The 26,683-nt window shown below is 38.8% G+C and overlaps 2 protein-coding genes across 4 annotated transcripts in view; one reads left to right on the top strand and one right to left on the bottom strand.

Annotated features, from left to right (window-relative positions):
* The first annotated feature begins 219 nt into the window (after positions 1-219).
* zgc:110410 (uncharacterized protein LOC553618 homolog) lies at positions 220-9,255 on the top strand. 3 transcript variants are annotated; one of them, XM_041986816.1, is made up of 11 exons: positions 220-341; positions 1,202-1,338; positions 1,527-1,689; positions 2,142-2,220; positions 2,573-2,626; positions 3,614-3,704; positions 3,836-3,873; positions 4,446-4,533; positions 7,560-7,649; positions 8,155-8,202; positions 8,712-9,255. In XM_041986816.1, exons 2-11 carry the CDS (start codon positions 1,234-1,236, stop codon positions 8,862-8,864), a joined length of 909 nt encoding a protein of 302 aa, XP_041842750.1. In that variant the 5' UTR covers positions 220-341; positions 1,202-1,233; the 3' UTR covers positions 8,865-9,255. The 3 variants fall into 3 exon arrangements, with proteins under 3 accessions (XP_041842750.1, XP_041842749.1, XP_041842748.1); XM_041986815.1 differs by having other exon boundaries at positions 220-436; positions 1,214-1,338; XM_041986814.1 differs by having other exon boundaries at positions 221-436.
* An 85-nt stretch (positions 9,256-9,340) lies between these two features.
* The window catches only part of LOC121640983 (ankyrin repeat and IBR domain-containing protein 1-like), a 32,476-nt gene continuing 15,133 nt past the window's right edge, over positions 9,341-26,683 (bottom strand). The window contains exons 11-20 of the mRNA XM_041986812.1: positions 26,229-26,359; positions 23,919-24,053; positions 23,212-23,298; positions 21,533-21,599; positions 20,851-20,996; positions 19,708-19,886; positions 19,490-19,541; positions 14,913-15,024; positions 13,332-13,375; positions 9,341-12,839 (exon numbers count right to left, since the gene is read on the bottom strand). Coding sequence (XP_041842746.1) covers positions 11,961-12,839; positions 13,332-13,375; positions 14,913-15,024; positions 19,490-19,541; positions 19,708-19,886; positions 20,851-20,996; positions 21,533-21,599; positions 23,212-23,298; positions 23,919-24,053; positions 26,229-26,359 — 1,832 coding nt within the window. The 3' untranslated portion in view covers positions 9,341-11,960. The remainder of the gene's footprint in view (positions 12,840-13,331; positions 13,376-14,912; positions 15,025-19,489; positions 19,542-19,707; positions 19,887-20,850; positions 20,997-21,532; positions 21,600-23,211; positions 23,299-23,918; positions 24,054-26,228; positions 26,360-26,683) is intronic.

The following is a 26,683-nucleotide window of genomic DNA, read 5'->3' as shown; positions in this document are numbered from 1 at the left end:
CATGAAAAGTCACGGGCGTATCTCCTACAACAAGGTGTCATGATGGGAAATTGAATTTTAAAACATTTTTCTAATAAATAATAAATAGAATATTAGGTTATCATGAACATGAGAAAATTATTTACTCTGAAAACGTGACATCGTCGTTGGTTTAATGATATTCAATACTGCTGCTGGAAACCAATTGTTCTTCATGAGGTCTATGGTACATCCTCTCCCCCCGAGGGAGCTAAAGTCCTGTCTCTGTGGGAACCAAATGATAGCAGCTAGACTTTGCCCTGAACTGGAACCAACAATACAGGAAGTCCAGAACAAGCAGATTCCTGGTTGTCACTGAAAAGGTAAGCCACATTACACCAGCTCAGACAGTAGTTGGTTCATTTCTGTCAACAGACCCAAATCTAACAGTGGCATTTTGAAGACCTCAAATATACAGGTGAGACTTTAAAGCAATTCTGTCTAAATATCTCAAATGTTTTCAAGCTTTCAGGCTCTGCTAGCGAACAGAAGGACTTCATGCTTTAGTTTTAAAAGCCGGTGTGAAAAAGTGTCATTATCTGCCACATAATGAATTACTGCCACGAGTACAATAGTTGGTACTAATTAGTAATATTACAGAAGGTGAATGTTGTCATTCATTAAACCATAGATTGATTTGAACATAGCGCTGATGTTTATTTTAAACTGTCCTACGTGCTCTGTAACGGCTTCTTATCTACAGGTGGAGCAGACATCACTTTACTGCTATTTTATATCATGAACCTTTAATCATCGTGGAGTTAATTATGACTTTATTCCTTGAATGATAAATTAAAAACCAGAGACCTTAAAAGGAATTTGTTTTTTTCATTTCTTCCCTATATGAGAAGTAAAATCTTAAAGTTTATTGTCTGTCCTTCATGACGTCAGGTGAATTTCCTCTGAGATCAATTAACTACAATCTACCCCACCATTAAACATACATACAGCTCTATTAAAATGAGGTTTAAGGCCATAATTATGGATGTTAGTCATGGATGGCTGTGTGTTTGTGCGATGCATCATTTTGTAATTACCCATGTATTTGCTCCCTACTGACATTGCCCCGTTTGCCAGTTTAAAATCACTGATGAGTCTGAAAGGATCCTTCAAAGGCCCAGCTTTAATTTTAACTTGCTTCCATGTGATTTTGTTTTCTTCTCTTATCGATCTCCTACGTGAGTTTGATGTAAAGATCCGCTAACTTTTGGTGAGATGGACCAGAGGAACAGCAGCAGTAATGAGGATTATGAATTTCGTCCTACTCCATATGCCTCGTCATACGGTGAACAAAATTCCTATACAGGGATGACTTATCAGGTTAGTAGCAATAAATATTTTAGTTGCCTTGAAAGAATAATTAAATAGGAAACATTTTTTTTTATTATTCATTTGACAAAACCAACCTTTGATCAACTGTTTGGGATGGTTTTGTTCACACTTGGAATTATGCTGAAGTGTGGCTTAAACTTCCTGGTTTGTTGTTTATGTGGATTTCCTACCTGTAGGTAGGCACAGGCAACGTTGCAGTGGTCACACCTTCTGGTACCTATGACAACATAGGCCACCCCGAGGGCCCAGTTGAAAGCAACCAGCAGCATGGTCTGGCTGCACCTCCGTACTTTTATGACTCAGAGGATGGCAGCTTCAGTAGTGCTGCAATACGAAGAGGTGAGAGCTAAAAAGAATCAAAGAAGTAAAGGAAGAATAACAGCAGAGGAGCAAACAGAAGGCCAGTGTTTTTATTTGCACAGTCAGAACTGGATGTGTGTGAGCAATATTTACCCCCTCATTTGCGTTTCAGTTTTTTCTTTTATTAAAATTGATTTGAAATTGAAAATGACTCCTGATCTCTGCTACACACCGCCCCAGCTCTTCACCTCCAACACCACACAAATCATTTCAAATAAAAGGCTGAAATATGAACTTGGTGCAAACAGAACCTTTTGAAATGTTGTGCAGCATAAACAAAGACCACACCTGCCTGTCTGCTTGGCTCTGATAGATTTCCGATGGTAGTGTTGTTGTCTGTCCGCCCCCCTTGTCCCCTTGTCTGAGAACCTTTCTATCTGCTTTGCTTTACTGCAATTCTTTCTTTTTTTTCTCCCCCTTTCACATGACAGGTTTTATAAGGAAAGTCTACCTGACCTTGTTGATTCAGCTGCTGTGTACTGTTGGAATCATCTGTGCTTTTCTTTACTGGTGAGGCACCAACACAAAACAAAGTAGCACTGTTATAGTCGCCACCATGCAAATTTGAGCATGCAACCATCGCTTCTTACATCCTGAAGTGATGCACAATGGAGCAGTTAAAAGACAATTATATTTTAGCTTGCAGTGCTTTGAAACCTTTGTCTCTTTTATAATAAATGCAGTAGAAAGCAGCTACAGCCATTTTTCATAAATTGTGCTGAGCTCCCACGTGTATGATGCTCTGTCCTCTATTAATATTTAATAAAATTATTCCACTGCCTCTATCAAATAAATGGTGGCTCTATTAAACACTCCTCTCATTTTCTCTGTATCTTTCTTCCTCCTCCTTATCAAATAACAGGAACACACTCAAGATATGGGTATTGAAGACTTACTGGTTCTCCTACTCCATGATGTAAGTCATTAAAAAAACATTTGATTAGATTATTAGTATATGAATAAGTCTTGAGTTGGGAATAGATGCAGAATTTTCTTATGATGTGCTAAGATGGAAATTTTAAAAAAATTATTATCTTAAGAAAACAATCTTTGGTATGTCCATCTTTTTTTACTTAATGCAGTCTGAACCTACTTAGACAGACTTTGTTATAATTTCAATAAAGTAGTCCTCAGGAATAGTTGATTGATTGATGTTTCCTCCAGTGTTTTGAAGACACATTGCACACCATTGCTGATATATTCCTTTTTTTTTTTTTTTACTAACAGCTTGTTGGAAAGTATGTTGTGAGTGAAAATGTACTAGAGTATTCCCCTTAAACTTGTTATTGCCATTTTATTCGTGTATGCAACTAAATAAATGGGATCAACCTCTAATAACAAAGTGCCTAAAAATTCTGTTTAAAATTGGATTTTTGCCAAGTTGTCTGTTACGCATAGAAAGACTAGTGGTTCGTTCCTTGAGTCAGGTGGCTTTTTATTCTTGCATCATTCATTGGTCAGTGTTAAGTGGCTCAATGCACAAAAACTGCATCCCTTTCACAATGATCAGATTAAAAAATGCAGGGCCGAAAATATGTGGGAAAAGCAGCAAATATGCAAAGAAAAACTTTGAAAGGCCTTCAGAAAGCCTTGAAGATTCAAGACCACTTTAACTAAATTACAAGAAAGACTGGCTCCATGGAGGGCAAAATATAATGATAACAAAAGCGAGAGAAAAGTAGCTCAATGTTGTTTTTTCCTCTTTGAAGAACTAAAGTCATCTACAAATGTCCTCTTTTGCTGAGTTCTTTAAATAAAAATGTTACAGGCAGGAATCCATCCTCTCAGTAAGCTCCCACCAGCCCTACATTTACAATGCAATGTGTTTTTTCTTGCTCATGGGCTTTATTTTATATTACTTTTTTGCTACTTTGTGTCACACTCTATATTCATTGTTTAACAGGTCAGTGGTGCTGGTGCTCATTTTGGTCTTGTCCTGCTGTGACAACATCCGGCGTCAAGTGCCTCTCAATTTTATAGCTCTGGGCCTGTTTGTGAGTAGAAGCAGTACCAGCCAGGCATCAAATTAAACTGCTACCTTACCTGCTCCATTTCACTATTTGTTTGTTTGTTTGTGTCAGGTATTTACTTTCCATTTGTGTCTCCCCTCCTCTCTGTGTTTCAGACTATTGCAGAGGGCCTGATGCTTGGATCTGTGGCAGTGTGAGTGTTTGTTTTTCAAGGAGGATTCCCCATCTGATGCTAAAATATTTGCACAATCATAATCCTGTTTGATTCATATGTGATAACCTGCTCAGTGCCAGCAGAAGTCATCAAACCCCCAAAAAATTCATTGCTGGTTTAGCTAATTAAAAGGCATGTGGAATCACATTTTCTGGGTTTTTGGCTGAAAATAAATCTGCATCTGAAATACTTAAAAAAAAAAACTTGAAGTGGTACCTTGTTAAACACATTTTTTTCTCTGTTTTTACCAAACCATGAGAGGCATCAGTTCAGGAATATCAGTTATACATTTAAATATTGCCAGAAGTGATGCCTAACAGAGAGGAAATGAAGGTAGTCAGTACATTATAAAATATCCATCGTATGGAGATTTCTCCCAACAGGCTGAGAAACATAACACAGACTATTTAATGGAAAAAAAATCCCACCTTTTGTATGTAAAAGTTTCCCTTTAAGGATAGAGCAGAACCCCACTGTTAATGCATCTACTCTGCCTGCTGACTATAGGGTGCATTTCCCACTGCATGTCTGTTTGATATTTCTGTCTGCAGGTACTTTCAAGCTGATGCAGTTATGTGGGCTGTGGGCGCGACAGCGCTTGTTTCCTTCGGCATGAGTCTGTTTGCTATGCAGTCAAAGGTAAGATCAGTCACACACACTGCGCTCTTGTTTGCAGTGCAGCCAAAAGTGAAATTTCACTAACTTTGGCGAGTGGGGAGTCTGTGGCTGATGTGTGTTTCCTGTGCAGTCTTGTGGAACGTGTTAAGCTGAGCTGTTGATCAGGGTTTTTTTTTTTTTTTTTTTCATGCAGTATTTTACTTACAAGTAAAGGTTTAAAACTGTGAAGGGATTGCTGTCCAGGCAAAACTAGGACTATTGCTGAGATCAGTATTTATGTCAATCAAATTAATTCCTTGCATCCACTGGTGGCAGAGTTAAAGCTCTCTGAGCTGAAGCTTTTGCATGAATCTTAAGTTTATAAATGGTCTGAAGTCTTGGTTACTTGCAAAGTTACCCCTCTTCTTTTTCATTCGTTCTGCTTTTGCTTTGAACTGTGTGAAATGATAAAAGCGCCACAAAAGAGAGTAAATTTGAAAAAGCATGCATAAAGAGGAATGAATAAAATAATAAATGTAATCCTGCTGCAATCATAAGGTGCATACAGAAGACTATGCAACCTCATTCCTCCAGCAAGCCGCGTTGCTTCTACATTTCAGCGCTCCTGCTAAAATATGACAGTGCAAGTGGCTGAAATATGATGCCAGTCTCATTATTTGCATCTGTAAACAGTTGATTCCTGTTGTTCACTTTTACTAAAGGAAGGAAAGATAGATTGCAATGTTAAGTGTTGCACAAAGCACGAAGAAATTCAGAGATACAGAAAAGCTAAATCAATATGAGGGGAAAGGGACAAACAGAATTATAATAAAATGTTTACCATTTTTCTTTTGATTTCTCTTTAAATTTCCACATTTATTATTTTACTAATTTATTTTCTAAATGTTTTACAGATTTGTTCTGACTTATGTCATTCATGAGAACTGTCAATTAAAATAAAGTTCGTTTTTAAATGGAGTCCTGACCTGTAACATTTACAGGCCTTAATATAATCTTCAGATCAAATCAAACTTTATTTTAAAAAGCCCTTTTCATGCATAAGAGCAGCACAAAGTGCTTTACATGATAAAAACAACTGTTTAAATAATAAAAAACACAAGCACACAAATCAAAACACGCACACTTCATCATATTCTCACACACACAAGCTAAACGGACATTAAATCCCATCCCATCCCCTACCCCTTGACCCTACTCTAAAATAACCTGTCTCTGGATCTGATCAGGGCAGACCGGGCCCACATAAGGCTGCATAAGGCTGGGGTGCAGGGCCCCGACGACCCTGACAAGTACAATCCCACACGGCCAGAGCAGGCATAGCTCCCAATGCAGAGAACCCCTATGAAGAAAACACTAGAGTGGGAAAAATAGCTAAAACAAATAAAAGCAGAATTAAAATAAATAAAACGCAAAGCTTAATAACTAAGTATAAGGTAAAGACAGATAAAGATATTAAAAGTGAATAAATGCAATAAAAACAAGTAATAATCTAAGCTAAAAGGGTAGAGCTTTAACCTCTTTTTAAAAACATCAGTAGTCTCTGCAGCCCTGAGGCCCTCAGGCAGGCTGTTCCAAAGACGAGGACCTGTTCAAAATGAATTCAATATTGTAATTATTTGAACATTCCTCAGAGTTTATCACTTTGAACTACAGAGCTTGCTGTAGAAAGAACATTCAAGAAAGTGTCCACATCTTTACTAAACAACAGAAGGAGCAAAGACAGTGTATGAAAAACTGTTGGAAGGTGATACGTGCTGTTTAACGGACCAAAACTAAATGTTCTGTCTGCTGCTGTGAATAGACAAAACGTTTGTCCCTCTCTGTTTAAGAGAGAGCTTTATTTACACATAAGCAAAAGAAAAACAGCAGTCTGTCAGGGATTATTTTTCCTCTAACTCATTTATTTAAATAATCAGGGTTGGTCATTACCAGGAGGTTAATGGAAAATGAAATTAGTAAACATTAAAGCATATTTAAAATAGGGATAAAATGTAACGTCACTCTAATGAGCTTTTTTTTTACGATGGTGAGGGAACAGAAGCGGATTTTAATGTATTGGTGGGAAAACAAGAATTAGCAATCTCCAACAATAATGAAATATGAGAGTTGTTAAGTTAATTTATTATATATTAAGCTTTTAACAGATATTTTACTTGGGTAGTATGATTGTGCCTCTCTGAATTTAAGTTTCATTGCTGAAGTTGTGTTTTTTATTATTATTATTTATTTATTTATTTTTAATCCAGTGTTGACTATTTAAAACACATTTTCAATTAATGGCTTGCATTCACAACAAAATTAATCCCACTGCCAGTAGGGAAAAGAGAAAGATAATGGGGAAGTGAAAGTGATGTTAGCTGCATTCTAATTGTATTTAGTCCTTTTTGATATTCTCTTAAACGCAGTTAGTCATTTTGCACATTTTGTCACTTATTATCTGAAAGAGCTGGAGGCTTCTTTTTTTTTTTTTTTTTTTTTTTTTTTTTGCAGATTATACAAAACAAAACAAGCAGTTGCCAAACAGATGATTATACTGAGAAAATATCTAGCTTTAAAAGCTCATCATTAATCTGAAGAAAACGAATAGAGGTTTAAAAAGAGGGAGAGTCTTGTAGTTCCAGCATCTCGGCAGGTCACACCATGCACATCATGTGCACAGCCTTTTGATCTCTGTCACTGTGATATAAATGTCATACAGACCACCTCGCATGTTCGGCTCATGGCCTCTCAGGTGATCAATTTTCTCCAACAGTGCCATCTTTTATACCGAAAAGAGCACACAGGCCAAAAGGCCATCTCCACTCCCTTCCTCTAAGCTTCTGTCACAGCATGTTGATTAATTACTGGTGATGGTTATATCCAGAGCCATTATGATTTTCCTACGTGCTGAACTCCAGCAGGCTTTTGTCCTTTCATAATCTGCAGCGCCTTACAGCTGCGGGCAGCCTTGAGTGTAAATGAGCAATTTTCTGTGCAGTTTTCTGTTTGACAGGCTCATCACACTCTGTGTCTCTGTCTCTCCCCCTTCCCAACTTTTCTGACACCAGTGGGACTTCACCCCAGGAGCTGGTTGCATGTGGGCATTAGGCTGGTCCTTGGTTTCATTTGCACTGCTGTGTGCAATCTTCCGATCACAGGTAAATCAAGTAGCTGTTGTCTTTACACATGTTTGCAGTGAGAACAGGCTTGAATTGAATTGTAACAGCGTGTGTCAGAAGCAGACAGCATGTACAGCCTCGTAGCTTCTATCCCCTGTGCAGGCTGCCACCAGCCTGCAAGCTGAGCAGATTACAAAGAAGTGTGTGTCTTCTTAAAACCTCCCAGGAGTTATACTGATGTCAGACTGGTCCATTTTCATTTACAGTTATTGTTTAAGCAGAAATAAGTAATGCTTTTTAGGTCCTATTTTGTTACAGGAAACTAACACTGATCAGATGGACAAGCAGAAAAGGAAAATAGATGTATCTACTTTTTTGAGTTAAAAAAATTTGGCTGAATCATCTTGTCAGCATACAGCATCATAATATTAAATTCTAAATTCTTCATAAGTACATATTGGCTCAATTTGTGATATATAAACACAAACATGGAGTCAGTCATGTTGCTGAGTCTCTTCTGACGATGTGTCTGATTCTTTTGCAGTATCTGTACATCTTTTACGCCTTCCTGGGAACTGTGCTGTTTTCTTTGGTAAGTGCACTCAAAACTGTCATTAGAGTAAATGGTTTTCTGCATCACTCTGCATCAAAATGACCTTCGAAAAGAAAAGAAACCAACATCAAAGAAGGCTTAATGTCAAATGAATGTATGCGATACAAGCTTTGATCTCAGGGCCAAGCATCCTGCCACCAGTGTTTGTCACAGCAGTTAGTGTAACTCTGATGTCCGTGTGCCCTTTAATTTCGATTATGCACTTCCTAACAGCAGCAGGCTTCATTTTCACGGCCACCTCTCTACATTTTTTTGGCGTTTTTGGCAAAAGTTGTGACCCATCCCGTCAGCTGGTTTTTAGCACACAGAGCTAAAAGAGCTCATCTGACTACCCAGATATTTATACAGCCTGCTTATATGCAGACCCATCTCTAATACTAGGAAATACCATTGCTTTTCCCTTTTGCTTTTTTCTTATCTGTTTCATCACAAAAACACACTGTCTGCAATGTTGGTGTTACAGCATCTTGTCTCCTGTCTCTCTGCAGTACTTGGTGTTTGATACCCAGCTGATATTGGGTGGAAAACACAGAAAGTATGAAATCTCTCCTGAGGAGTACGTGTTTGCTGCTCTCAGCCTGTATTTGGACATCGTCACATTGTTCCTCTTCTTGCTGCAGTTCTTCAACCTCTGCCGCTGAACCTGAACCTCCCTTGAAACCCTTGCCTTGAAGTCATGTTTATAAGTTATATTCATATTGAATGAAGACTGCCGATTCACTGTTAGTTCTCCAGACATCTGCTTTCACATTTAAATACACATGGATTTCTGCAGTGTCTAATAAGCTCATGCTAATGTCATGGTATTATAAAATATAATAAGCCTTGTGTTGAATATTTGCTTCCTTTATTACGTGTTTTAAGCTGTAAGTCACTATTTAATCAAGTCAGCAACTAATTTATGGTAATGCCATAAGCAGCTCAGCTTTCTATTATCTGTCCTGCATTCCAAAAACTTAACCACTCATGTGAAAAAGGTTAGATGTCACTAATTTGATAGTTTTAAAGAATCTTTCAGATGCAGAAACCAAACACAGTTATGTTAAATTGTGAACCTGCCAACAGGTGGGAATACAAGACTTGTCAAAAAGCATCATTTTCAGCAGCAACCAGGGGGTAAAATTCAACACAAAGTTTTATTGGCATCACACATCAAACAGTTTTCATATAAAGAGGGAATGTATCAAGTATAGACTATGAAAAGTGCAAATAGCATTTCAAGGATTAGTTGCTTTACAATAGAAAATCTCACTGAATTACAAAATGTTAAATCATTTTTTAAAATAAATCACCTGAACATTAGAGGTGAAATACAAAGAAAATATAAATTCCATTTAGACTTGTACATACATTCCATGCACAGCATACTGTTAAGACGAACAGGGGGACACATACGTTATCTCCTCCATTTAACACACTTACATCACCAACAGTTAGCTCCATGAACCGTATGGCACTCGCAGTTTTACTTCAAGACACTTAAAGTGATCACTGCCCTTAGACTGGATCTTCTGAGTCAGCTGGGGTATAGAGTTGATTTACTTGAGTCAGACAAAAACAGACTGATCAGTGTGTTTCATTCACAATTCATGATCAAAAATGGGCCAGTGAACCTACTTTGTATTGCAAATTTTCTCAATTTTAGTGTCTTCAGATACATGATAAACATACAATATGTCAATTCATTACAAAGTTAATACAGTGATTTTAGTTTTCTAAAAGGAAAACCATCTATTTAAAAAGGACATGAAGCCTTTCTGCATAAACACACACACAAAAAGAAATATTTCTTCACACAATTTGAAAGTATGACATTAACTGTTCCACCCTATTTAACCAAATCAGATAAAAAAAAAAAATCTGTCTTTTCCATTAATGTAATACTACTAAAAACAAAAATCCTCATGCTACAAAGATGTGTCTGCACGCTAGAAATGTTGGGTGAGAAAAACAACTTTAAGGTAACAGGTGTTTTGTTTTGTGTTTTTTTTTTTTATTCCTGTGTAATCAGCACTCAAATATGTGAAGAACTGTAAAATGAAGACTGACATAAAGGCACTGTGATTTTAGCTCTGCAGACATGGTTTCCCCATGTTGTTGAGATGCTGCACACGTTCATGAATTCTCCATGCACTGCCCGGCAAGCTGGCACATCTGCAGAGATCCACGAAGGCTTTGTTTGTTACTGCACCAAAACAGGACCCAGAGATAAATTATAGTGACTTAAACTGGATCACCCAAAGCCTGAAAGTGATTGCCGGGTTATGTTCCTGGACTGGCCTTCCCTGCAGTGCATAAACAAGACCACTTATATCTGTCACACTTGACATTCAGCTCAAATGTTACTATAAAAACAAGCTACAACAGTATTCAGAGTATGCTGTCTCAAAGTTTGAGCTGAATCATACTGTGCAGCCCCATGAACCTCCTATTTAAACTGAGGCTTTGAGATGAATAACCATAAAGTCCATTTAGTTGTTTAAACGGGTTTCTTGCTCTAAAACATTTCTAATCTTTTCATTTCTTTTTTTTTTTTTTATAAGCTGAAAGTTTCACATGAAGTATACAACCATTGTGGTGACACTATACAGTTTTACACTGCACACTACAGCTTTTAGAAAGTGAGATTTGTAAATATTCAGCTGTAATCTCAAAAATATGGCTCGAGACGTTCACATTTAAGTTCTACTGAATCAAAGAGATTGTGATAAGCAGGCACAATTTGCTGGGAATAATCCACTTGGTGACTGCAAACTGTGCTTTTGCTAGTCAGTGTTTGGCACCCTCTAACGGAGGCAGGTACAGACAGAAGTGAGAACCATATCTCAGCCTGTATTCTGTAGATTGAATTAAAGAGTAAAATCTGAATCATGCTCACTATGTGAAGTCTCTTGAAGTCCTGATTCAGACTCAAACAGTAGGCTTTAATCCAGTAGGAAAAATTGCTAGGCTAAATGTTCTACATCTACATCTTATCTCTAAACTTCATTTTAGAAAAAGCTATTTATTTTTATCAGTACAGGCTCTATTTAAGAAGACACCTCCTAATAAATGGTGATTAAGTGCTCACTGTAGTTAGTGCTCTCGCTGCAGGAGAGCTGGGTTCAGAAAGTGTTCATAAAACCAGAAAAGCAGGGAACTGATGTGATAGCTTCGCTAAGTGCCTGCACTAAAGTCTAATACTGTGATCCATTTGCCTCATAATTAAAAAAAAAAAAAAAAAAAAAAAAAACGAGCTGGGAATGATGTCACATCCAATATGAGCATTAAAGTTGCAATTAGCAAAACAAGCTAAAAACAACACGCTGCTCTGTATTTTGGACATACACTCGACCAGTGTGTTCACTGACTGAGACTGGACAGTAGTTTGTGTGACTGATTTAATGAAACAAAAACTAAAAGAGGTGATAGTTTCTAACAGCACCTATCGTTACTTTTTATGCATAAGGCAGCACTGCTGGGATTCAAAGTCTGGGCTGGTTACGTTCGCCTGACTCTCAGAGACCTGACTTAAGGGGATGTTCCAGCTGCACTTCCCTACTGGGAAGCTGGATATTTTTACTTCTGAGTTCAAATGGATTGAATGATAACTACTTCTGATTTACCAGCTGACTGACATATTCTTCATTCTCAGTACATTCCACCTTAATAGCTACTACACATGTTCTTCAACTATGCTATCCGTAGTGTTCTTTTGGCCTTCCAATTACAGCTTTTACCAATCTCAGCCAAGCACATCAAACCAAGTGCACTTGCTCTTCCCACTCAGAGGAGCTAGTGCTGGGCAGCTGATCGGACACAGAGTCACATTGTGGACTGTCAATGTGACAGGCCTTTGAGCCGGCCCGCTCAGCATGCTCTCCACTCGGGTCAAGGGCAGCCATGTAAGGTAGTGGCATGGTATCAAGCCCCACTAGATCTAACTGAGTCGGCCTCTCAGTGACAGCAGACTCCTTTTCCTCTGTGGCCCTCTGAGAGCAGAAACCTGCATCAGTCATCACCTCCTGAGGTTTCCTGCTGTCAGGGAGGATGACGACCCTACCTTTCTCATCATCCTGCAGACATTGTACGTCACCTGTGAGAAGTGGACCCATGTTTGAGTCAGTGTGAGAGGAGGTGGAGGGGACCAGAGTGATACCTTGTGGATTTATGTCATGGAACCAAGCCATAATATTGCCAAGCAAGTTAGCATTTGTTGCCAATGCGGAGGACGAGGATGGACCGTGGTTGTCACATGTGGGTGAGTCTGTTGTGTCAGTGGAAGAAGAAAAGAGGCCTGTCGAGGAATTGTGTGCCCGGTGATGACTGTCACGGTGTTGCCGAGAGATGGAAACACCAGTGGCAGCAGAGTACTGGCTGCTGATGTTGCCTAGTCTGGCCAGGTTATCTCCCCGCTCCAGCAGTTCAGAGCTGCTTAGAGAAGCTCTGGGGGGGACTTCAACATCTGGAGCGCTCTGCTCAAGCCTAGAGGGCAGGGAGGTACCAATTGCACCGAGTGAAGCTTCGTTGGCGAGATACTCATGGTTGGACTCCCTCCCTGCCATCCCAGAGTCCTGGAGTGACAGCTGAATAGCCAGTAAAATGTTGGGATCATCCTCATCCAAGGAACCAAGACCCTGCAAGAATGAACAGGACAGTGTTAGCAACACATACCACACAACTGTCACCTTATTACAGAGCACCAGCAGTTAGACTGAAAGCAGGTAGAACTGTACACATAGACAGGGAATACATCTTTTAACCCTTTGACTTAAAGATATGCAAGATTTTCTATGGGGGCTGTGATGTTTCCTCTGAGTGTTGCTACAAAGTCATATTTGTTTTAAATCTCATAATAAAAACTCATAATACCATAGACATTTAGTCCACCACTCAGTATATTTCTACTTCAGCTGGGGAGAAAAACAACTCTGCAGAAGCTGCTGGATGTAGCAGTGTAGGGTGTGTAACTAACACCCTAACAAACACACTACCTGTAACACAGACCATAGTTTTTGTAGGAATGGCACGACTGTCTAAAATACCTATGAACATCCGCTTTTGCACCCACTGTGCAACAGCAGGCTTATTGAGCTGAAAGGTTTATATCAGCTAAACTGTGTACTCACCATCAGAGGACCCTGCCTGCGTCCACTTCCAACATCCTGATTGTCTTTTGTAGAGAAAAAAAAAAGACAAAAAGAGAAAGGGGGGAAAAAAGCTGTCAGAATAAAACTTCATGGCCTTTGAAAAGTCACAGCTGAACAGTGTTTGACTTAATCAGTGTAATTAAAAGGTTAAATTTCTGTTTCATGCATTTTGGCAGCGTAGCTTCTCATGGATCACTGCATACCATAAAAGAGCAGCAGATTTCTGAAACATGACAATGACACCAGTAAGCTCCATCAACCATACGGCACTCACTAAAAGGTAAAGAGGCTTTCAACAGTTTGTATACACTGAAATTCACACACACAAACACACACACACACACAAAGGTATATCTTACAAGATGTTTGGCAGAATATTCAATACCTGAAAAATGCAGGTGGGTTAAGAGCCTACAGAGGACCAATACTGAAGACAAAGTCAATATGCAGTCAATATGAATACAGCATTCTTCACAACAAATTATGACTTGGGAAACAATTATAGTGAAAACTCGAACCTCTGACCTGCTTCAACTCAGCAAGCTTGTGTAAAACCTGACAATGCATGTTATTCATCATGATCTGTCAGTAATCCAAGTTTTTTTAAACCTTTAATGTCGTACTGCAACCATTCAAAGCAACTAAGCTCAAGCTAAGTCCAGACATTCAGCAACCTTTGAACAGCAAATAATTCTTGTGCTGCTTTGAATTGTATTAGGCTCATTATCGTGTTCCTGCATGAATCCCTCCCCATAAAGATGCATGTCATGGTGGAGTCGGAGTCCATATTCACTGCAACTTCAGCATTAAATATTTCCACCACCATGTTTTACTGTGGATTTTTAACACTGCAGTTTCATTTTTACTGCTGATTATTTCCTCTTTCTGTTGCTGGATTAATCAAGGATTCAACTTTGTTCTGTCATCCTCAGTGAAATGCTGGGTGTCTTAACCCACCAAACTCTATGCATGGTTTCTCCTGAGACACTTTTTAGAGAAGCTTTTCATCCTCTTAGATCATTACCAGACAGCTCCTATTTGACAGGACCTCTGGTGATTGAAGTCACAAGGTCTTAATGTCTTTATTTAACAACATCTGTATTAGTGATGAGGTTGCTTTTCTTTTTCTCTGTGAACTAAGTTTGATGTGCAGATCACTGATGGCACAGTCTCTTTTATTCCATCTGACTGTGCTTTGGATACACCTGATCAAGTATCTACAGTGTTTCAAGCTGTGCTCTTAGTTCAAGACATTTAATCTAACAATATTTTCACTGTGAGAAAAAGCCTCCTTGACTAAATTTACAATCTGATTTCAGACACTTCATAGTTCTGGTGCCACATTACCCACTATTAACAATGCTACTTGGTAAGGAGACACGAGACACAGTCATATTTACAACTAGATAAATTATGTCATGTGATTCTAAAAATTCTTAACACATTTCTAAATCCCCCATTTTCTAGTTATTTTCAAGTTCACATCTTCTACATAAACCAAGACAAATTAAGTCCACAGATGAAGGGCCATATACAGTATTAGATGGACCCCTGCAGTACCTAAAGTGCTGTCACTAAGGTCTTCAGGGTCAGGTGTGTTGCTGCGGACACTAGACATGTCACCTCGCCTCCGCTGTCGATGTCTCCGTCTATACTGGAATTCTGCATACTCCTTTAAAAAAAAAAGAAGCAAAAAAAAAAGATACAAGCTTTAGATTCATTTCAGTAAATGCTGTAATTTAGTTATCTATTGAGTCATCACATTACCTTTTTTTCCAAAATAAACATACTGCTTTCTGGGCTGGGAAAAATCTTATGTAGGAGCTTTGTTATAAACATTCATTAACATAATTTGTACACTGGCAACTTTGATTTATGTAGGGAACAGTTTGGCTCAAATAAGGTCAGTTCTATGTTCCAGAAAAGCTTAGCCCCAAGAGACTATTTCAAACCTTTCATCTTCAGTACAAGCCTTCAATCACTGGGTTAAAGTCTAGACTCAACTCATGCAGAGCACATGCTCACCAGAGGGGGATTGCAAATTAAGAAACATGAGGACTGAGATATAACATGTGTGGAAATACAACTTGTGCATGCTCAACTAATCTCAAAAGCAAGAGTGAATCTCATTGGGTGTTTGAGCGTTTGAAAAGTAAATGTGTTATCTTCTGAGTGGCAAAAACACATCTCCAGATGAATAAATGCATTTGGTAAACGGATCACTGGCAGCACCTTTCACCTTTAGCATTACAAGCACTCAACTGTTTCATATTCACCCACCCACACATACAAACACACACGCAAATAGAGGCAGAGCTGCCATGAAAGCTACTGGCCTGCTTTTAAGAGCCGCCCGTTTGTTCAATGTCTTCAACATGTGGAGCACCAAGGGGTCAAACCCAACTTGACATTAGTGAACAGCCAGTTTTTGAGACACCCATATTTGAACCTGTTTGAGTTGTAATGGGGAATAAATACGTAGCCCCATCCGATTAACCTAAATGTCATGTAATACAGGATGAGACCATGTAGATTATCATCATCATCGTCGTCATATTCATTGTGATGTACAAATACACTGCAGTGTGATCTTTCTGAAATCATACCACTTAATTAAATTTAAATATTGAAGAACAACTTAAAACTTATCTGTGCACAAATTAGTGTTAATTATAGGCATAGTTAGATACATTTGTGTGATGTCATTCATCTGAAAATTATGATTAAAGAAAAACTGATTCACATAGACAGCTCCATTAATAATGACCCAATGACCTGTAACATCAGATGGCCAATGTAATGCAGTTTAACTCAGAAAAGATGTTTTACAGGACACAGAGCTCATTTATATGAGCTGTGAAACGAAGTAGAATAAACCATAGAGATTCATTGAAAAAACGGTGGCTTACTTGGTCAGCATGTCAGATGCTGAAGAAAAGGTGCAGATTAAAAAAATGACCCAAGTGGTGCTAATGAGGTCCAAAATGTTGTGGCAGGCAAGTGGCTCAGAGGACGTACAAACCATGAACCAGCAAAGGTAACTAGACTGTTCTGTGGCAACCGTTCAGACTATAAGTCAGATGCAGACATACTGTTGTGCTGGTGTAAAGTTTAATAAAATTGAAAAGACAATAGTGACCTGTTACATTAATCAGCCCAAGCTGATGTTATATTGGATTACAATTTAAATATTATGCTTAAACAAGGTGGTACCAGACATTGACTATACAGTACAGTACCAAGTAAATGAAGATTTTGATGCTGCTGCCATAAGCTGCTGATTTTACTCCAATAGAGTTCTCATAAAAGGGTTACATGCACTAAATTTCCACATCAAGATATCAGAACCTCATGAAATGATCAAGAGCAGTTTTCATTCAATCCTCATTTATTAGTGAAAGTCACTGACTCACATTCATATATAATCAAAAGCCTATCACCCAAACTCTTTTTCATGTTTCCAGTACACTAAAAATAGCCCACTATGAAGTGATCTGCAGGCATTGTAAGAAGCGTGGAGCGAGGAATCTGTAGCTGTTGCTGTGAGGCAGACACATCCAGCTTTGATTAGTGCTATAGAGTTCCCAATAACTACTGCAGATGAGAGACTGAGGCTCTTATTCAGCAGACAAAAAATTAAGAAGCATCTGATATCATTTACTGTTACCAAAAACACAAGCCTAAAATAATCCGTTGACAACAAAGAGCATTGCCGGCTCGTTTGATATTTAAATCTACAGAACAAAGGGCGAAGGTGAGATGACCATCTCCTCTGAATTAACACTGATAATCCATTCTTTTGAAGAAGCCACTCCTTTGTAAAGTGTACCACGCTTAATCAAATCTTTTCTTGTTCCTTGTATACTTGCAAGTGCTTCATTTGGCTTGTATCTTAAAGTTTTCTAAAGAATCCTGAATCATTCAGCAAAGGACAGATACAAGGTCCAACAGAGACCACAGCAGTTGGCCAGAAACAGACATTAGTTTAGTTCAGTGTAACTGTCATTTCATTTCTTGTGTAAACAGCACAGACGTCTTGTCCAAGTTCTGCTACTGTCCATCATCATGTTTACTTTTAGACATTATTACAAACCAATTTGACAGAAACCAAGCAATAACCCTGGTAAGGCGGACCTCAACATCTAGGCCGTGCAGCCATTCTTCATAGATCAGGATTTCTGTGTAGTATAGGACTCTTATTACCAAACCAATAGTAAGATCCAGCTTCAATAAAAAAATAATAATAATGCTTGAATACACAGCAAATCACCACATCTAACTGCCAGCGAGGATGTACCATCTACGACTGTGCATAGGACTGAATCTTCCAGCGCAGAAAGGGTCAGTAGTAAACAAAAATGTTGACAATCGCAGTTTGCTCACCACCACAGACTTTTTGTGTTTAGTTTAAGCATATGGCTGGTGAGAACTTTGCTGTGGGAATGGTGTTGGCAGCACTTGGACTGTTGGTTGGAGAGGAGAGAAAAAGCAACACTCTCTCTCACAGCTGACAGCCAATACAAATCAAAGTTGCTAAGCCGAATAAAAGAAGACACAGCAGTCACATCTTTGAGAGACAAGGTACCACGGTAGGTTTGCTAACTTCATATCATTCTGTTTTAATGTTGGAAATAAACAAGTAAATGACCCAAAAAGAAAGTTATTCAGGCTGAGGAAAAGGAGACTCAAAACTCGGCCGGCAGATGGGCTATATTTGTTTTCCTGTCGACCAACCTCTCTCCAACATTTTTAACTTGAAGTACTCACAGGAGGAAAATGAATAAGTTACTAGAGATGGCTCCATTACACATGTGGGAGATCCCGCTTTTGTTTGCTGCTTCCCTGACACTGCTTTCAGGGACTCTTAATATAACTTTACCATCATTAATTCAACCTCTGCTTTCACTACTTGGAAAGACTTGTCTGGCATAAAAAAGGTCTACTGAGAATGCCTGTCTTCATACTGGTAAAATATGTGCACAATAACCAGAGAAGCTCATGTTTAATCTAAGATTTCAATGTTGATCGTACACTTCCAACACAGATGCAATCAACATAAAACCAGGGGAGTTATGGCACTTTTGATCAGAGTGAATTTGTTTGCCTGCATGTTTCAGAACTGCCAGTCTAGAAACGACACAGTAATAAAAACCTGGAGTGAATACTGCACTGTATCGATTTATGCACAATCACAGAGCACATTCATCAAGCTGTGCATGAAAAGGGGGCACGCTAATCACCGATAATTAAACCATTGCTTGGTTGACAATTTTATGACTAAGTGTTGACTACAGCTACCTGTTAGTAAAATGCAATGATCCAGAGCAACAAACATGGAGTCTGAAGAATACTTTGCTTTGAATCATTACTGTTAGAGCCTAATTTAAAACACAAATTTTACCAGATAAAGAAAATTCTAACTCTAAAGATAAACAGCTTAATAACTAAATGATATAATAATCAGATTTAACATTTTGAAATTAATTAAAAATGATTAAGTGTGACATTAAGAAAGCACTGCTGGCAGCACTGCATCAAATCAAGCACTCCTTAATGAAAATAAAATGGTACTACACAACACAGGTATCAGATTTGAAGCACACCAAATATCCACTTTCAGTTTGAAGTAGGGCCGTGATTACTGATGAGAGCTGCAGGATCAGTTTAACTCCATCGTCTGGATTCGCTGATCTTCTCGTTTGTTACATCTTTTTTGTTTTTAGAAATATACTAATCAAAACTGTTAATCATGGAAGGAAGTCACATCTGCTCACATCCATTAGACTTCAAGTTGCTATTTAAGGATTTCACTTGTTTACCATCACATATATTCTCATGTTTGCTTATTTATTTGTTTGTTTTTGCTAAAGTTTTGTTTATATCAACAAGCTGATATCAGCTTGTCACAGTGTTTTGTGCATGGTTATCTGCTACAGCTATAGTACAGCTTACTGGAATTGGCCTCAGCAAGCAATTTATTTCATACAGTGGATAAACTGAGCAGTACAGTATTCATCTGTAAACCTAGCAAAAGCTAAGTCCGGGAATAAAAATATAGAGCTGGACATGAAAATGGTACGTCCCCTTGAAGAACCAAAGTCAAAAAGGCAAAACAGATGCTGTCTATAAGTAATTACCTCAGGTGATGCAAATCCTAAATATTCCCAGTCCCACGTTCCACCAGCAAAACTGTCAGCAAGAGACAAGAGAGAAACTGTTGTTAGTTTGATGGACAGACTTTTTTCCACTTTCCACTAATTCAAAATGTAGTTATATTTGACAGGTTTTTTTATTCTTGTTTTGGTAAAGAATTTCAGTAAGAAATATTGACTGAGCTGCCTGTCTTTTTCTTCACCTGCGCCTGGGGGCCTCAGGAGAGTCATTGGGGGCCACTCCCCTGGCTACTGAGGCCAGGAACTCCTGCCTCTTCTGCTGAACAAGACACGCTGCACGGATGATCTTGTGGCGTGGCGTCCGCAGGTAAGGCCTGTTAACCTTTTGTGCCAAGTCCTCAGTTACCATTTCCAAGTCCGTCTTAGGGCAGACAGAGAGAGTTTTACCAGAAAAATAATTCAGTGATTTTTTTTGTACTATGATTTACATATTACTAATATTGTAATGTTACATGATTTAAAAAAAACAACATATTGTGCGTAAGGACAGTTTGTATGAAGGCAGCACATAGTGAGCCTGCTGCACTTATTCAAAACCTGCATATGTCCGTGGAAACCATAAATTCAGCCTCACTTGTTTAAGTTAGATAAGGGGTCTGCTACGCTTTAAAGATAGCAACTAACAGATGTCTTCAATGTTCAGTGTGGTCAGCATCTTTTTGGGGGGTTGGACACAGTTAATGGTTTGCCCTGGGGACTTTCACTACAATCCTAACTGTCTGGCTCGTTCTGTGCTGAGGCTTTCAGGGTTTTTTGGACAGTGACTGGCTATTGAATTGTGGATGTACCAAATCAAGCTCACTCAGCATACATCTAAATCTCAGTCTTTAGGGAAGTGCTCATTGCTCATCTCTTCAATATAGTCAATGTCTGGTATTTTAGGAGACATGCACAAAAGTAAAACTCTCTTAAGAAGCAGAAACCATTGGGTTTGTGTCATAACAATATGTTCCCAAACTATAGTATGATGTTTAAAGACGTTGGAAGTACTTGTAGATCAACTGTTGTTGAATCACGTTTAAACAAGCGGTATTTTTACAAACCTTTTAAAAATTTTGTTAGTTCTAGCCAGTCTAACATCCAGTTATTTTACAGTTTGTGAGAAGCTGTAATATAAAAGGGGAAGGTATATCCTACTTCTATACTAAAGATTATGAATTATTAAACACAAGATGTTTAACTAAAAGCTGAGATGTGCAAGTGTTACTGAAGCAGATGGGGAAGATCATGAGGTAGAAAGCTTTATGCCCCCAACTCTAATGGAGCAAATAAAACACTGACTGCTGTGAACATTTGTCTTTCTTTTTAGTAAGTAGTCTTGAAACCTGCATAAGCTCGTAGATCTCCTTCTTTGTGCTTTTGGGCTCCAGATAGAACCCATAAGGATAAGAGCACTTGAGGATGCGGCGAGTCTTAAGCAGTTCTAGCACTGCATCTTCAATGAACGTGGTATCAGGTGGGCCTCCTTCCCCTGGGATAAAGAAAGAGTCACATGACAAAACAAAAACCTTAATTACTTAAAACTCATGCATCCTGCTCCACCTGTAATCAACTCATCTAAATACTTATCTAAATCTTTTTTGCTTTTCTTTTTTTTAGTTAAACTCTTTCATGAGTCATTATTAAAAATGATAAAAGTGTAGGATTTTATCTGAATCTGAATGCTCATCTGCATAATACACTACAACAACTAAAGATGACTGAAAATATCTGCAACTATGTAGAACTCTGATGTGCTGTGATGTGAAGTTAAACTCTAATGACACTTAAACTAGTGTGTATAAGAACAAATATATTTTTTTTCTTAACAAATATTTAAATACTTATTTACAAACCAAAACTGTCTTGCAATTTAAAGAAATTTACACTGCAAAATATAACTCACTATTACAAATAACACCTTTCTGTTTTCTTAAATGTGCCAGCTTCCCAAAACTCAATATCAAATTAAGTTGCAGCTAAATGCGTAATAAAGATTGACACCTTCACAGAAGACTGAACACTCACTTCCACTCAAAGCTCGACTGAGCTGCTCCATCTTCTCTTTGGCTGTTTTTAACAGACGCTGCTCAAGCTATTGTGATTAAAACAGAGGGTTTTGTTATTGAGAAAAATGATCTCAGGAATTTTTCTCAAACCATGTGGAGTTTTCATAATATGAATTTAAAACAATTAACAGTGATGGAAGCACAGAGCTTAATATTAAAAGTGACTATAATGGAAAATGAGAATATTAGAAAGAATACCCACATATAAGACAAGTTCTCTCTAGGGATGCACAGATCCGATATTGGTATCAGTATTGGTACCGATATTGAAAAAATTTCTAGATCGGGTATCAGTGACAATGGGACAGATCCAGAGGTGCAGATCTATTTAGTGTAATTCTATGCTGTGTGCTTTGAGTGACATCATTGGCTAACTACACGCCACGAAGAGGCTCATATTTGTTTTGAAAGTGGAGTGAGCGAAGGGATCCGCCATCTGGAACTTTTTCACACTCCCTCAGCCAACACACTCAACAGCTACGCGCAAAACCTGTGCAGTGAATGTTCCGAGAAGCTTGAGAAATTTATGTGATCAGGTCACTGTATGTGTGTGAAAAAGCTTGACAAGTTAGGATTTTCTATTTATTTGGGTTTTTTTTTCTAAGCTAGTAAAGCTGTTGTTTTATCCAGCAGCTCTGTAATGGATATTAATTTCAGAGCTTAACGTATTCTGGCACGTGACAGATCTCCGGGGGGCTTTGCACCAAGAAAAAATAAATAAATAAAAGACTTTTTAATAAGGTAAGGTGTGTTAATGTGGACTATTGTTGCGTTGAGTTCATCTACCAATGGTGTGGGATGAACGGAGCTTTGCTTTCAATTAAACACATGAATAGCTGTGTCTTTGAAAATCTGGGCGGAGGAGAATTGTGAGTGTGTGACCTTGTAGAGTCAGAAAGGACATGCCATCTTTTGTATAAAGGTTGATTAGTTTTTAAACACTGGTGATGAGCGTGGATGAAGAAATAATAGAATATCTGTACTCCGATAGCTAATAGAGATCAAAATACATATACAATAATTAATTAAATAATTGCACTAAACCATCGTAAATAGCTGATTTCTGTTTATTTTGAATATTTACCCACCAAACTAGTAGAGCTATTGTTGTTTTGGTTTTCCCCCTCAATTTCAGCTCCTTTATTACCTTTTTTACTTTTGAATTCCTAATAGCACTGACTAAACCATTTCAAAGGGGTTCTCATTCATAGCACTCGTTTTGATGTCTCACTATGGGATGCGTCCATCTGCATATTATTTAGAAGCACTCATATTACACCAGCCCTGATTGGCTAGTGATGGTGACGCTTACATCACCCTACTTTTAAGTAGCCTGCTACGACACAGAACCATCTGAACACCTCTTCTCGCTTCGTAAGGAGCGTATATCAGTGTATAACTAGCTTAACTGCCCATAGACAGTAACCTCCGGCTTCTTCCGCCACGGACGCTAGCTGCACTTATCGGTCTTCATCATAGACCGAGCCATATAACCGCAAGGTTATACTACATATTGGTATCAGAAGTGAAAAAAGTGGATCGGTGCATCCCTAGTTCCCTCTGGCTAACTTCATTACAAGACTATTTGTAAAATATGCAAAGAAGATATCACAGAAAAGCAAAGCCAGATCTGTTTACCTGATAGCTGTGCTCATGGTTCTTGAAGCGTGTGTAGTAGTGCATAAAACGGTCAAGCTCCTGAAAGCTCTTGTGCTTCTTCTCCGCCTGCAAAGCCATGACAAGACACAGTCACAGTTAATAAACTTCTGGGCACATTGTTCCCTCTCACAGAGAAAGTGTAAATACTGGTGCAGGAAGAGTGTTAGAGAAGGTGAATTAGCTTCTTTTAACCAGTAATGAACAGAATCTAAATGAATTGTGTGGTTTCTTATTTTTTTGTTTTTCGAAGTTTGGAATTAGTGTTTTCTAGGACTTTTTCCTCATAAGAGTGTATAAGCCCATACTAGGTTTACTCCACTTGGCTGTTAATGGGTGTATTTGAGTGGATCAATACAGTTTTTATTCATTGGTGATTTGGTTCACTAACATTTTCCTGTGCACGAATTAAACACTGGCAATAAAAATGTCAATTTGTTTAAAAAAATATACTTTCTTGTACATGTTTAAAGCAACAAAATAATAATATTATAGAATGTATGAAAGTTATACTACTTTGTGTAGATGGACCAGCACAAAATCTGATAAACTGCTTTAAGTATTGTTCTTTATTTGGTCCCCTGTCGTCACTACATTGATGTAAAATAGTTTAGATGTGGTACTATTGACCGGAATTAAAATACAAAACATAACAAAATAGTGTTCAATTCTAGTGTAGCAGTATGTACCTCTTCTGTCATCTCCTTCGACTGTTCCTCCACCTGTTGGATAACTTCATAACGAGTGCAACGATAGTAACCCCCTGTTGATGAGCTGTGCTTTTTCCACTCCTCCAGGCAGATCCAACAGAAGTCATATTTGCACTGCAGGAGGGCAGAGAAGAAACATTTGTTCTTTTTTCAAGTCTGGACAGCCAAGTACTAATGCTTGTGCAGCTATACTGAGGTAATTAACATATTAAGACACAACTCAACTAGTATTATGTAGCAGCTAAAAATATTTACTACTGCCAAAAAAGCTCTGTTTCTATAATGATTTTAAGGGTAACAAATTACTTTAACATGAAAAAGGACCCAACCAATTTATGTTCCTCATCTGTTCTTTTTATCAAACGACAGTTTCCAAGATGAAAACCACACATGAGGTTTGACTATTCAGCGTACCCTCCTCTCCAGGACCGCCACCCCAGTCTGCCAGTCAACAGGCCCCGTCCCCAACGTTCACACAAAGCTACAGAGGCGTGTCAACCAAGACAGCCGCACAACACCCAGAGTCTTGAGGAACTCTGGGCGGATCTCATCCAATCCTGGGGCCCTGCCACAGAGGAGTTTTTTATCCATCTCAGCTCGGAATATAGGTAAGCTCACCCCTGGGTCCCCTGACTCTGCTTCCTTATCGGAGATGTGGTCACCTATGGTCACAAGCTGTGGATAGTAACTGAAAGAAATAGATCGCCAATACAAGCAACCAAAATGAGTTTTCTCTGCACGGTGACTGGGCTCTCCCTTACAGATAGGGTGAAATGCTTGGTCATCTGGGAAGCGCTCAGAACAGAGTTGCTGCTCCTCTGCAGTGAAAAGAGCCAGACGTCTGGTCAGGATGCGCCCCGGATCCTCCCTGGTGAGGTATTTCGGGCACGTTCCACCGGGAGGAGACTCCAGGAAAGACCCAGGACACGATGAAAAAATTACATTACTCAGTTGGGAGAGGGATGTCTGGGCTTCCCTGCTTGGGCAACTGCCCCTGCAACCTGACCCTGGATATGCAGGAAGAAAATGAATAGATGGCTGGCCGTTTACAAGAGCTTTCTCCAGCAGTCTCGGCTGAGTTTCATAAAGGCAGCTGTCTGGTCCTTGCAGTGAATCCTTGTAGCCTGCTGCCACTGGAAGGCACTTAAACTACAAGTGAGATCAGTAAGTCTCATTGGTATTGTAGAACAAAAATCAGCAGCACATATGAGTCTAAGTGATTTCACTTCCCAAGCCACAAGTACTTCCATCAGTGACAATTTAACCAGAGCAACAGCAAAGGCTGACATCTCTGTTGTCCTGGAAACGCTGCTTGCATGACACTTCAGAAAAACTAATATGGTTTCCAAGAACAAGGATGGGGGACTAGAGTGGTACGAAATGAAGGAAAGAGAGAGACAAGAAAAAAAAAAACAGCATGCGAATTGGAGAGACTTAATAGAAAGTAGTCTAATGCTAGACCAGAGAGAAGAAAATGGCAGCGAAAAGACAACGGTTCCTTGGCAACACTCAAACCCATGTTTCCAAGCAACAGGGGCAAAGCCATTTCTTAGCAGGTAATAACAGGTCAAGAGGCTCAGCCCTCTGTGGCCTCTCAGCTTGTGAAAGCTGCTCCATTCCTCCAAAAGTAGCCTCGATCTCTCGTCAGCCTCTTTAACCAGTGAAGACAGCAGCAGGGCTGTCACAGACAAAACAAAACCTGGCTGCTGGACTGCACTGTCATCCTCAATCCAATGTAGGCAGTCCTTGACTTGCTTTGCTCTCTTCTACTTGTTTAAGAAATGCAAGGAAGTTTTTTCTGTTTTTTTTTTTTTTCTATGTTTGTTTTTCCTCAAAGCTCTGTTTTCTGCAAATCTGCAACTTGAAGTAATTTCCAGACTGTTGATGCAGAGAAGGCAGTTATATGTGTGTTATTAAGTATGGCTGTCAGTTGAAAAACAGTTGGAATTGAGCCCAAAGATACTGTGCCCTTTTCCTCTGTATACATAGTTACCCTGAACCTCCTACTGTAGGACAGGCTAGTGTATTTACTAGTATATTAAGCTGTTAGTTAAAAAATATATCCAACAAGACAAATCTATAGACTGGTACTGTACATGTAACTGCACATATTGCATAAACAAAACCAAGTCCACAGCATCTTAGTTGTCCCTACTAGTAGTCTATCTACAGCTTTTTCAAATACATGAAAATGTTAAAGCTGGAAAACACTCAGTAAAATAGTTACTGTGTTGTATTACAATACCATGATGGTGAGGCAGGTAAGTGAAACCTCTCTGGCTAACATACCTTTGCACACTGCATGTGATTGCAGCCCTCATTTTTCTGTATTGGAGATTTGCAGTTGGCACAGGGTTTAGAGTTGGTGAGCAACCATAAGCAGTTGGCTGCATCCTCATAAGCTTCGCTCACACCAGCCACTTCAATAGGAGTATTGGGAGGTAAACACAACAAATAAAGGCATAATGAGATACAATGAGGATGACGATTACCACAGCATTGATACAGACCACTGTACTGACAGGGTAATTATCCAGCCTGACTAATGTCTACTGGTTTATATACTTTGCCAATATCTCCCAAGACGCCCGTGTACCTCATCACACACTTACACACATGCACCTAAATGGAATAATTGACTATTATCAAAGCACCTCTAATGTGACGTTTGAAATGCTGAGATAAAACAGAATGTCGTGAAATCGAAGGAGGAGATGGTTCCAAAACAAAATAATTGCTTTTAT

The sequence above is a fragment of the Melanotaenia boesemani genome, chromosome 6, assembly GCF_017639745.1.
Source record: "Melanotaenia boesemani isolate fMelBoe1 chromosome 6, fMelBoe1.pri, whole genome shotgun sequence".
NCBI classification, from domain to species: Eukaryota; Metazoa; Chordata; class Actinopteri; order Atheriniformes; family Melanotaeniidae; genus Melanotaenia; species Melanotaenia boesemani.
The sequence above is the reverse complement of the archived record's forward strand: the minus strand, read 5'-3'. Positions and strand labels throughout refer to the sequence as shown.